This window comes from Leuresthes tenuis, unplaced genomic scaffold (assembly GCF_036924035.1).
Source record: "Leuresthes tenuis unplaced genomic scaffold, fLeuTen1.0.hap1 SCAF_14, whole genome shotgun sequence".
NCBI classification, from domain to species: Eukaryota; Metazoa; Chordata; class Actinopteri; order Atheriniformes; family Atherinopsidae; genus Leuresthes; species Leuresthes tenuis.
The window spans coordinates 7,234,917-7,247,131 of NW_027325368.1; the positions used below are offsets into that span (position 1 = coordinate 7,234,917).

At 38.5% G+C, this 12,215-nt stretch overlaps 1 protein-coding gene across 1 annotated transcript; it reads left to right on the forward strand.

The window, feature by feature from the left end:
* Positions 1 to 430: 430 nt before the first annotated feature.
* On the forward strand, positions 431 to 8,067 carry LOC140269330 (uncharacterized). Its single transcript, XM_072364379.1, has 3 exons — positions 431 to 555; positions 4,609 to 4,781; positions 4,871 to 8,067. The coding sequence occupies exon 3, from the start codon at positions 4,873 to 4,875 to the stop codon at positions 6,094 to 6,096; it is 1,224 nt and encodes a 407-aa protein (XP_072220480.1). The 5' UTR covers positions 431 to 555; positions 4,609 to 4,781; positions 4,871 to 4,872; the 3' UTR covers positions 6,097 to 8,067.
* Positions 8,068 to 12,215: the final 4,148 nt, after the last annotated feature.

The following is a 12,215-nucleotide window of genomic DNA, read 5'->3' on the forward strand; positions in this document are numbered from 1 at the left end:
TTTACCATGTTTTAATCACTCTTTGTATTTTATCTTTTTTTTTAAATTAAATTGCTATCTTCCCCTTCTCCAACCACTTGGCCTCTGACTTTGTAGAGTTTATTAAACACTTAATCAGTTTTATCCATTAGCCATATATCTCATGTTACCTTTACTTTCAGCACTGTAATTAAACTTGTTGTTGATTAACTTCAAAATTGTAATTGAACCCGTGAAGCTGGATCACAAAAGTCTGTTCAGCCACCAGGGGGCGCACTGTCACCACACAGCTGCTCAGTTCGACTTTGCCCTGCGAGGATAAAATCTATCGTCTTTAATAAGATAAACCCCAAAATAAACATTCAGTAAGTGAACATTGCCTAAAGATAAACTTAATCAACACCACCCTGGAGCTGGAGGCTGTTTTTCCACATTCCGCACGGAGGAGACACACCCTCAGATCCGGAGGAGCTTCAGTCGGACCAGTTAATGGGATGCAGAGAGGAGACAGACGGGATGTTTGAACCATCCATCAGAGTTCCAGAAAGCCCGTGGGTGCAGACATGGACGCAACAGGTAAGAAAACCTATTACTGGTGCTCTGTTTACTTCTGGGCTGCTAGTATATTCCTTAAAACAGTGACTGAAGTAGTTTTCCTGATCTTTTTTACATGTCAAGTCTCTGTTACGGTCATAAACTGTTGACATGAGGCACATTTTACAGTAATGTAAACAGTAACCCAGGCTGAGGAATTGATACTGTCAGGATATGTTTTCAGGAGGTACAACCAGATTTTGGAAGTACTTGGGGCTCATGGGTTCATGTATCCCCAAGTCAGCTCTACCTTGATAGGGAAATTTTTACCACACATTTAACATCTTAATGGACTCATTCAGCTCTCCCTGCATATTTATTTGTGTTCACTTAGTATAATGAACAGCACCTGGGCTTGAAATTGACTTTTGGGAACAGAGTCTCCCAAATTCCCAGAATTAGTACCAGATTTTACTCAGTTATGTCCTTATAAAAGGATTCACGAAACCATTATTTCAGAGGAGGCTCCGCTGGCAGAGAGAAAGTAGCTGCTCACATTGTTAGGGAGTGAGATCATCTATGTTTCTCCAAATTTAAATCCTCTCTTTGGATGATAGGCCCTCACTCTCACTTTAAAGCTCAATCAGTGCCTGTATACTGTGTTACAGTCCAAAGACCAGCTCAGCTGTCTGTGTTTCCACTGAATGCGTGTTTGACATAAATCGACAGAAACTTCACACAGGCCTCTTTTCACTTTAACCTTCACCCTTCTCTTGTCAAAAAGAGATGAGAGTTTGATTCCTCAGGATCTAACGCCTGACTGCATGCACCTCTGACACAAAGTGTTTAAACTTTGCTCAAATGTAGGTGTGAACATTTGAACCAAAGCATCCAAATTTAAGCAAATTACTACCCACATGTAACCTCACAAACTCACCAACTTTCCTGTTCCTTCTTGAGACTGATGGAACTTTGAATGTATCTCTCTGTTGATAGCTATCGGTTAGAACAAAAGCCTTCCACAGGGCTGCACAGCATGCAAATAATTACAGAGTTAAAGGACATGAAATGCAGCACACTATAAATAAACACAGAGCACAACAGGGGCTAAATTCACATGATAAAATCCTCAGGAAGTCAAGATTACTAAGTAAGAAACACATAGAGCTGAGTTCTACATGCTGTCCAGTCATGAGCAAAGGTTTTAGGTTCTTCAGATGTGTGGATTAAACCAGAAATGCAATTTATAGCCCCACATTTATTCTGCATTAAACCTATACATAAAGCCAAAGTGGTAATTACTATCTTCAGCCATAACAAAGAACAAAGATATATGGGAAGTTTTATTTTATCTTAACAGAGAACTAATTTGGCTCTTATTAGATGTTTTGTGCATTTTTACCAGAAATATGTCAGTTTGGCTGTTGAGATGTTGAACAGTAAGAACCAGATGGCAGACAGAACCAAACAGGAGACATGATGACACTGGGATAATGAGAGGGTGTGTGCTAAACCTGTGAAAACAAACAACCAAATTGAACTTGTCCTGGAGTGAAAATGCAGTTTCTGCTGGTCGGAAATCCCTTCAAGATGCTGAAACTAACTCAAAATGACCTTCAAAGCAAGAACAGCTGATGTTGTGTTAAAGACAAGGGTTGTTTTTTTGGGTTTTTTTGTTCGTTTTTTGCTGCACAAATGAAAAAAGATGCACCAATCTGTTGTGCAGCACTATATGAAATTTAAAACCAGAAACTTTTATGTTTAGGACTTTAATGGTCACACCACAGCTGCTTGAATGTGAAAGTAATCGCTTTAAGTTACAAAAGCACTGAGAGTTCTCACCTGACTCTGCAGGTCCCCTCAGTTTTAGTGTCTTTCAGCTCTTTCTTTTGGTTTCAGGCCTGCAGAAGAGGCCACATGTTTTTCTCAGAAGTTTGTGAAGACCAAAACAAAGCTCAAAGAGGAGTGATGTTGGCCCCTCGATCTGTCCAGATGTATGAGTCCTTGTCTGCTGGATCACATGTTTGTCATGTCAACCAGTACATCCATTATGTCAGCAGGAACTGGACCAATAAATCACTAGATTATTGCAGATGTATCAGTTGGCAAATGATTAACAGGAGACTGCAGCGAGACAAGCCAAATGGGGTTTGTTTTGAAACAATCTATTTCAAAATGTGGCACTCAAAAGTTATCTTGGTCACATTTTTAAAAAAAAAACTTTCAAACAAGATTAGGATTTAAGTTAATGTCTTATAAACCCACAGACATACTAAACTAACATCAAGTATCTGCAGAATTGGTTTGAGCTACAGAGCTGTGGCAGTCTCTAAAAGTGGGCTTCCGTGTTTGGACTCTGCGTTCTTCATACCATCCATATTTCATCCTCCCTTATACACATACTGGATATATTAGATCACCTCCATAAGCAGCTCACTTCCTGTCTTTGTTCAAAAGCATTGCTGAGTTTGAAAGATAGTCCTTCACCTCACAGTTTCCATCCTTTTCAGTTACCTTTGAAGTTAACATTGAAGTACATGATGGAACTTTATGTGAGCATGTATAAAATCAAACAACATCATAGGTAATGTTATTACAGATATATTGTCGTTACAGACACAATACACCAACAGTGAGGACTAGATGCCCAGAAAATAACAGAATACTCAGTTTTGCACAGTAATTGTGGGATGGAGCTTCTTCTTGCTCTCTTTTCACAATAAATGCTCCAGTGTTTCCTGTGCTAAAGGAGGAGGTGCTAAGGCTCCTTCCCATGACATTTTAATTAGAGAATTTGGCAAATTGGTTGCCCTTTGGCTCCCCCTACAGTTGGGGTATTAATACCACTGTCGTAAAAGTAAATCTCATACAGCCATAAACATTAATGTGCCATCAAAAGGGGCTGAGACAGGTGATGATGAATCGGGCTAGTCTGTGAATTTTAGTGGTGTTGGTGTGGTTCAAACCCGAATCCAGTGGGACTGTTTTTGTAATACTGGATTTCTGACCATTAGCACACACTCCTACAGATTCTAACTGTTAATGCAATGGTTTAATTGTTTTTCTGTCTTCCATTCAATGTGTGAAACGTGTTCACAACAAAGACAATTATCCAGATGTGTGACACCATCACTGTGGTCAAAGCTTGGTAAATAGCGGAGCCAGTGTCATGAAAGGACCCGCCCATCATAATCTGACAGCCCGCTTCCACCGGCACAAACGTTAAAATCTCCAACTCCCTCTAGATTTGCGTCAGGATCTCACTCTCAATTTACCCCTCTTGTTCAAATTATTCAGACGAAGGGCTTGAACATGGATCTGCACTGAAGCTTTGGAAACACACCTCTACCTATTGTAAAATGATCTTCAGCTCAGTCTTTCACTTAGTTGTGTTTTCTCGTGTTTGCTAGTTGTGGTGAAATTTGTTGAAATTGATCTTTGAAGATCGATTGAAGTCTTTCTCCTCTTGTCTGCTTCACATGTGAGTCATTTGGGAAAGATGGGCCTTGTTTATGTTGACCACATGTGCTATAATGACTACATTTGCTTTAATGTTATTTGCTCCATTTGATTTTAAACATCAGCTAAAATTTGCCATGTGGCTAGATGTGGCATATTTATAGTTTTCTGATGAAGTCAAGCAAAATGTTGGTCCATGTTTATCAGCTGAGCTTTAGTGAGTCAGCTCTAGCCCAGTAATACAGTTGGTCAAGCTTTGGGTGTGTGGATTGGAGCCACAGAATTGCCACTTTTAGTTACATTTGGACAATGGACCATTTATGGTAACTTAAATGTAGAAAAGATAAAGACCTGGTTCAGTTTAAGTCTTCAGATTTCTTCTTCTACTTCTTTCTTTTTCAAATATTTACTTTGAAAAAGGTTTGAAAATGTGAAGGCTTATTGATTTATTGAGATGGAAATAAAAAGGCTGGTCTTTTTTTTTAATTATTCAGATTTAAGAGACGCTACCTTGTTAATCCACTTGGTCCAGGATCCAGGTGTAACTTGCACAAATGCTTGTTGAACTCCCACCTGCTAATAAACAGCATAGCCTTCACGTGAGATTCATAGTAGCATCTGTTTCCTCTCCCACAGTCAAACACTGGACTCCTGCTCCCCATTGACCTGTGTCACCATGCCAACTTTTATGATCCTCACAGCAACCTGGAGTCCTCAGAGAAGCTGCTGAGTTTACAAGCACATTTACATCTCCGTTAGTCTACATAAAGTGGCTCACCGCCAGCTCTGACAGAGAGACCAGGAAGCAGGTAGGGTAGAGGAGGAGGCAGAAACCAGTGCTGCAGTGATATGTGGATATAAAGTTTCTTGTTATTTCTTTCTGTCTTTTCTGTTTCAGAAATGGTTTTCCAGTGGGCTTTTCTGATCATTTTTACATTGCTGGAGAAGACAGTACTTGTTGATGGATGTGTTTGTCCAGCAGCCACCATTCTGTCTCAGTTTCCCTCTGAGGTTCCTCCTGAAGTGTGCTGCTTGAACTACTCTGGCTCTGCTGTCAGCCATGTGCACTGGTCTGTGTTCACCAATGAGACAAACATAGAGACACTGGATCTCTCCAACTGTAATATCAGTTTTATTGATTTTTATGGAAAAGAAGCCTCCTCATTGCAGAAGGTTTACTTGAATCGTAACAGACTAACAGTGTTGCCAAGGCAGTTTCTTGCTGGCCAGCTCAGTCTGACTGAGGTGAATCTGAGTGATAACCTTCTCCAGGAGCTTCCTGAGGGCTTCCTTCAGGGCTCTGATAGCCTCCAGAGGCTCAATCTGCAGGGGAACCAGCTACGCTTCCTTCCTGGTGCTTTACTGCAGGTGCCCAGTCTTCAAAGGCTGAAACTGGATGGAAACCTCTGGGACTGCTCCTGTTTGTTATTGGAAGACCTGGAGGCTGGCAGGCGGGCTAATAGGACCACCAAACTGCAGGATCTTGTGGGGAACTTGACCTGCTTCTCTCCTCGCCACCTTGCCGGCAGGATTGTGTGGTCGGTGAGCATTAATGACGTGTGTCGCCCAGCTGGCATCACAGCACTCTTCATCACGCTCCCCCTCCTCGTACTCTCTGCCTTGCTGCTCTGCTGGTGCTGTGGGAGGAAGAGGAGGAAGAAAGAAACCCCTGCATTTAGTGCTTCAAAGAAGAGGGCTTCCAGTACCAATGGTCAGAAACATCACAGCAAGCAGCAACCTTCAGCTGCTGAGCAGGGTAAAGCTGGAGACTGTGGCAAAGAGGGGATCCTGAAGAACCAGCTGCTGCTTCGCCCGGCGTCCGCACTCCTGGGCAGCACCAGGGACATCTATGAAGAGGTGGAGATCAAGCTGGGCTCAGTGGAGTCACTTCCCCCAGTCTCCTCTTACTGCTCGAGCTCCACAGAGTGGAGGCAGGGCTCCCAGGAGCCTGACGGGGCCAGCAGGACAGAGCTGGACACAGTCAGTGTGACGGAAGTGATGAAAGACTCCGCTGACAGGGAGAAAGCTTACATGACTCAGTCTACGGAGTACTACAGCCTAGTGCCGGGCATTGAACTGGAGGACTCGGACCACGGCGAGTATGAGAATGTTGACCTCTCATGACACCATCTTTAAGGAGAAGTTCAGCATTTTGGAGAAATGTGCTCTGTTTCATTCAAGAAAATTGAACGAAAAAATCTGTTGCTCTTATGTTTATGGGCTTTGGTAACTCACATCATGGTGAAGTGCATCATGGGGCCATATTGTGCGACCACAAATAGAAAAATCAACGGAATGATACTGCTGCTTTTTTACACACTGCTCACACAATCTAACTACTTTTAGAATCTGTTTGAAAAGGAGAGGATTAAAGGTGTGGTTCAAATAGTTACTCTGCTGCACAGTTTCACAACAAGCCATAGGTTTGTTAGCACTGATGCCAATTTAAATACAATGCAGTGATGATTTAAACTTTAACAGTCTTCATAATGAAAATGTCTGGAGCAAACTCAATAATCGTGAGATGCTGGAAAACTTGATGTCTGTCAGTCCTAACCTAAACGAGACTGCATAACTCCTTTTAAAACATTTTGGATCCCTGAAAAATAAATAATTTCTGAATTGAGCCTTTGGTAAAATTTTGTGCAATTGGGTGAATATTTGTCCTAACAACCAAATGTAATGACTAATGACACGTCCTTCCTCCCCATTAGAGATTCTATAGAAGTAGATTGGCATAGAAAAACAAGGCTTTAAGTTTGTGTACCAGCGACAATAAAATGCTGAAAGCGCTGAAAACACTACAGAACATCACTCTTATCAGCCAAGCTGGTTCAAAAAGTAACACAAAGATTTTTTTTATATACATTTAACTGCACTGATGCTTACTTGCTGTTACAAGTATACTGTACTTAAGTTTGCCTAGCTTAGCACATACACTGGAAGCAGGGGGAAAAGGTTGACTGCTGACTGTTAATCTGCCTCTTAGTCTTAGACTGTTTTATAATCTTCTAAACTGTCTTTTAATATGCTTGTTAACAGATGTTCTACTTTAATCAGAAATCAGGCCTGAAATCAGAAATATGAATTCATGTTGCTGCCTCATCTTTAAACAGATGTTAGGGCTTTGGTAAGCAAGTGACTGCTCTCAGGGCTGTTTGGAATACCGCTGGAGCTGGTGAGCTAAAGGCTAAACTGTTGGCACCAGTCCCAACTTGGTCACAGTACTGCCTTACAAAGACAAAAAGTAGTAACTACAGATGGAGAGTTTGACATTTGAAGGCCTTTTAGTGCACTGTGTAGAGGCTGTAAAACTCTGAACATCAGTCACAGATGTTTAGACACTGAAGTATATTAGTAATAACATCTAAAAGCTGCAATGAACAAAATGTTTTTAAGCTCTTTTTTAAAACAATTTTTGACTCAGTGCTAGTTTGACTAATTTGATCATGCTAACTGATAGTAGGCACGCATATCTGCTTGGTCTCTCACAGGATGTTGAGTTAGAAAGGCTATATTTTCCTTATTAGGGTTTCCATTTACCTCAGCTTGTCATATATGCGTAAGTAAAAAGGTCTTAAGCATTACAAAGCCCTCACCAAAGGTAATAATTATTACCCATAGAGTACATTTTGTTTTTAATTCAGGGTTTTCTTCCTCTACTTAATGATATCACCTTGTTACACATTTGCATAATGTCTTGTTTATTTTGGCTCATGTCACACAAAGAATAAGCAGCTGCCTCGTGCTTTGCCAGTCCAATAATGACCAATCAGTACACAGTGGGCCTTTTAAGAAGGTGAAAGAAAAAAAGGTGTTTCAGGACATGCAGTGTGCGATTTGATGGAAATAATGTACATTACATTAAAGAATGTAAATATATTGTAGAGCCTCAAAATAAAGTTGTGATCCTCTACATGAGTATACTTTGGTCTACGTAACATTTCTTTAAAACCACAACTAACTCTGTTGTATGAATATCAGAAAACCATGTGGATAGATTTGCATCAATAAAGCAAACATCAACAAAGAGCAAAAAGTAGTGTCAATTGTTGGTCGATTATAAGAATAGAGTGAAGTGTAGTAAAGTGCAGTATGTATTGTTTCTGAAACAGCTTGAATGCCAGTATAAGAAGTTTAATTACACTGCCTGGTGAAGTACAGGTAATCAGCAACAATATTTATTAGCTGGCGAGCACACCTATGCTTACCACTCTGTGCAATGCTCCAGTATGTTTTAGCCCAAAGTGATCAGTGATGTTTGATTTGACAAAACCATCCAAAGTCAAGTACAACTCATAAAAATCCCTCTCTATGTTAACTGTCTTCTGCTGTCTGTGCATTCTTAACAAAAGCAGCTCTTTCGTACAGGTCGCTGTAAAAACTGTTAGATTATGTGGGGCCTTTCTTGTGTGCACGACCATTAGGAAGCGTCCATGTGAATGTTTTCAGATGGAAAATTTGCAGTGACACAATCATACGGTTTCCAAATCAACTGTCCCTAATCTGTACGTGCCACCTATTTACTTAAATAGTTCAGTATTTAAATTGTCAGATTAACTGTTTTCCCCTCTTCCTGTCTTTATGTCAACCTAAGCAGATTTCCTCTTTGCCCGAACTCCTTACTTTCCATACAGATTAAATAGCTTTATCTTTCTTTTTCTGAGCAAAAAATGTGAATAAGTATATTTCCCAAAATATAAGAATATTAATTTTACTGCCCTAAAGAGAGCGTTTTACAGACAAAGCAGAGTGTTGTCCAACTTCTGGAGTATCACAATGTAAGAGGAAATGATTCAGTCCAGACCTTTTCCTGTGGGACCTTAGGAACGCATTAACAGTATGAAAGGACAGAAAAAGAACAGCTTTTTTAAAGACACAGATACATTTATTCAATTCGATGCTTTTTTTTTTCAAATGTTAATTTCATGTTTTTACATCCAAAAAAATCTGTGCTTACTCAAAGTAAAGTGGTATTTTGTATTTGTTTCTCTTTATTTCATCCTGCTGCAATTGTATCGTACATTGCAGTCTGACTTGTGACCTATTGTTTCATGTTACTATATTGTATGCAAGAAGGTACTTGATGAAGCTGCGCAACCAGAAATGTAGCTGCTAAACAATGAGTAATCCCTTGGAAATTCTCAGTTATTTCAGAGCAAAATGTGGAAAGTAAAGCTTAGATGACAAGTCCAAAGTTATGTCATCCATTCTGAAGGAAAGATATAATCACAAAGATTTGCTATTTATTTGCATCACACAGAAATGTGCAAATAGGCTGAAAAATTGCCAGAGTAGTTTAGCCTTTAATGCTATTTTAAGATTTAAAAAATCTCTGTAGTGCTTCTTTAAATTGAAGAACAGAATATTTGCTCAAAATACTGAGCATCGAGGTCACTGTGAAGGTGCAGGACATAGAAACTCAAATTTTATTTGAAATGTAGAGAACAGATAGATGTATCTCACATTTGCTGCCTCTGAAAGCTAATTTGTTTCAGTGAGACTGACGGAGGGTGCAGCAAGGGTGTGGAACTTCCTGGAATTGAAAAAAACTGAGGGGTATTTTCCAGATGGCTTTTCACATATTTTCCATCTAAGCTTTATTTAAGGTGTACAGCTTTCCGAAGGACAAATAAAAAAGAAATTTTGTATTTTGTAAATCTAAAAAAAACACAACATAAACATGTTAAATGTGAGCATGGCTGTAGCTACAGGTTTCTGAAGTCATGTCCTCTGTATTATTATTATTTTCTTTATTATTCAAAATGATCTTGGCCACCAGTGGGGGGGTAACATTTTTAGTTTTTGTTTCTTTGCCTAGATTTGTGTTTTTGTTATTAATGTACAATTATAACTGCTCATGTTTTCCCATCTATTTGTAACAGTTCATGAAATAGGCCTCTTCTATAGTAGTTCTGTACTTGAATTAGCTAGCAAATCGAGTTTAAGTTCTCTATAAATTGAGTTAAACTGGTCACTTTTTTTCCCCTGTGCTGCTTTAAAACAAGACTGTAGTAAACTCAGTTATATTTCCCTAAAAGCTGCTCAAGAAAACACACAATACACAATATATGATACAGAAAGAATAAAGCTAAGGCGACTAGGCAAAGAGATAGCATCTTTAGTTGGAGACTCATATGAAAGACACAGATAAAGAAACATTATACTTAAGTTACTTTTATATTTTAAACAGTATGTTAACACTTTTACCTTAAATAGAAACAGACTGTTAGCATGTGGGTTAACTGTGCATATGATAAACAAAATAAACCACGGAATAACGTTTAGCTTGTGGTAACCTTCTGCTAATGTTTCTCACTCACTATATTGAATCACAAATTTTGAAAATGAAACCTAACCTATAACCCCTCAACAGATATTATGTGTTAATGATGTGCTCTGCAGTCTGTTTCAGAACTAAAACTCTAACTACTCGCTAATTAGCTGGACATGCTAACATATGAAGCACCATTAATTATGAGTATGGAGATAAAAATTTGTTTGGTAAACACACTAATAACCTCTACATTAATATTCTTCATTATTAAACCATCTTTAGTCCAAACTTTCTCTGTTTGGTGAGGAAAATAATTGTTGTTGTTGTGAAATTGCTAATTGCAGTAGCAAGTTAGCTAACAGTCAGTTGAAATTGGGTATTTAAAATCTTGATTCCAATATTTTTATAATACTAGTATTAAATATATGTAATTTTGCACATTTGATCCGCTGTATTAACAAGTTTGTAAGTAAATAGGGTTAAAGAACATTACAATATTTCTAAACATTCAGACATTAAGAACTTCTATGTTTTTTAGTTTATTGTGTGTTTAAGTTTAAGTTGGGCTCTATAGTGTGAACTTCAATGGTAAAACTGTCCCAGTAACCAAAAACAATGTTGGTATTCATAAGTCTTTTAGCATAAACTGGACACATGTAATAAAAGCACTGAAAACCACTATGATGATCAATACAATAATTTCAATACTTTTTAAATATGATAGATATTTTCTCTTTTTACCATTATAACTGATAAAATCCTCAGTACAATGAGATATGTAACAATGTAGCTGCATAAGATAAAGGGCATGATATGACACCATATAAAATAGTTTAAATAATTTAGGGTAATTAGTAAAAACAAATTATATATAAACAATTTAATACACTAAAGAGAAGAGCAGCTAGACATAAAATTAGATTAAATTAAAAGATTGAAATGGCCAAAAGACAAATAAATCACGTTTCAAAAAATGAATTTACCAATTATGTCATAAAGCATGTGGCACCTGTAGTGTAGGGCCTCCATTAAAGGGTGACATCATAACAACCCAACAAGTAATGAAAAGTCAAAAAGTTTTGATAGCAGTTCACTCTGTCTCTGAAAACATGCTCCGGATCTTTTCATTCTTCGTGGCCCTTTGGCTTTCTGCCCCGACAATGACCCAGGCTGGCCCCATCTACCTGAAATCCCACTTTTCTCTATTTTCCCACTTGAGCTCAAATTTCCCTCACCGTGGGAAGTTGTAATTACAGCATTGGGTTACTGAAATGATCAAGATGGAGCTGCTCGCTCTGTGTGACTCTCAGAAGTCTTTGCTCTGACCAGTGGATCCAGTGGCAAATGTCAGGAAATGACTGGGCTGAAACAGTTGTTGGAGTATTCATGAAAGATATTCTGGGAGTCAAGACCACAGACAAGCCATTGTCTGATCTGATATATAGGACTGAGATTAAAATATGAAGAAGGAAAGCCTATGTTTTTACCCTTTTTCAGGAGCAATGATAGAATGTAAGCAAGATGAGGTATTTTATATAATTCTTTTCTACCTTGAAAATAATTTAATGATAGGAAATTATAGGAAACAAATTCAGACTAAATGTAAAACAGACAGCTAATCTCAGTTTTTGTAGATAAGGAACATTATCATGAACATATAGTTATGTTGAATATGTCAGAATGTTCTTTTGAATGTTTTCTGTCAATAATCTTTGTTTATGAGATAAATACAGGACTCTGGGTCAAAATTTAGCTCCTCTTGATGGTACAATAGTGACATCTAGTGTCAAGGTACTTAAACTTATCCAAGTAAGAAAGAGAAGTATTACACAATGAGAATGATTTATTGTGACAAATACATAAATCTGTTAGTGATAAGACAAAGATAAAAATGCAGGCACTGCAAGGGTCATTGCTCAGCTGCAAATTCAGACAAACAACAAGGAAGTCTACCGGCCCAGGCTCT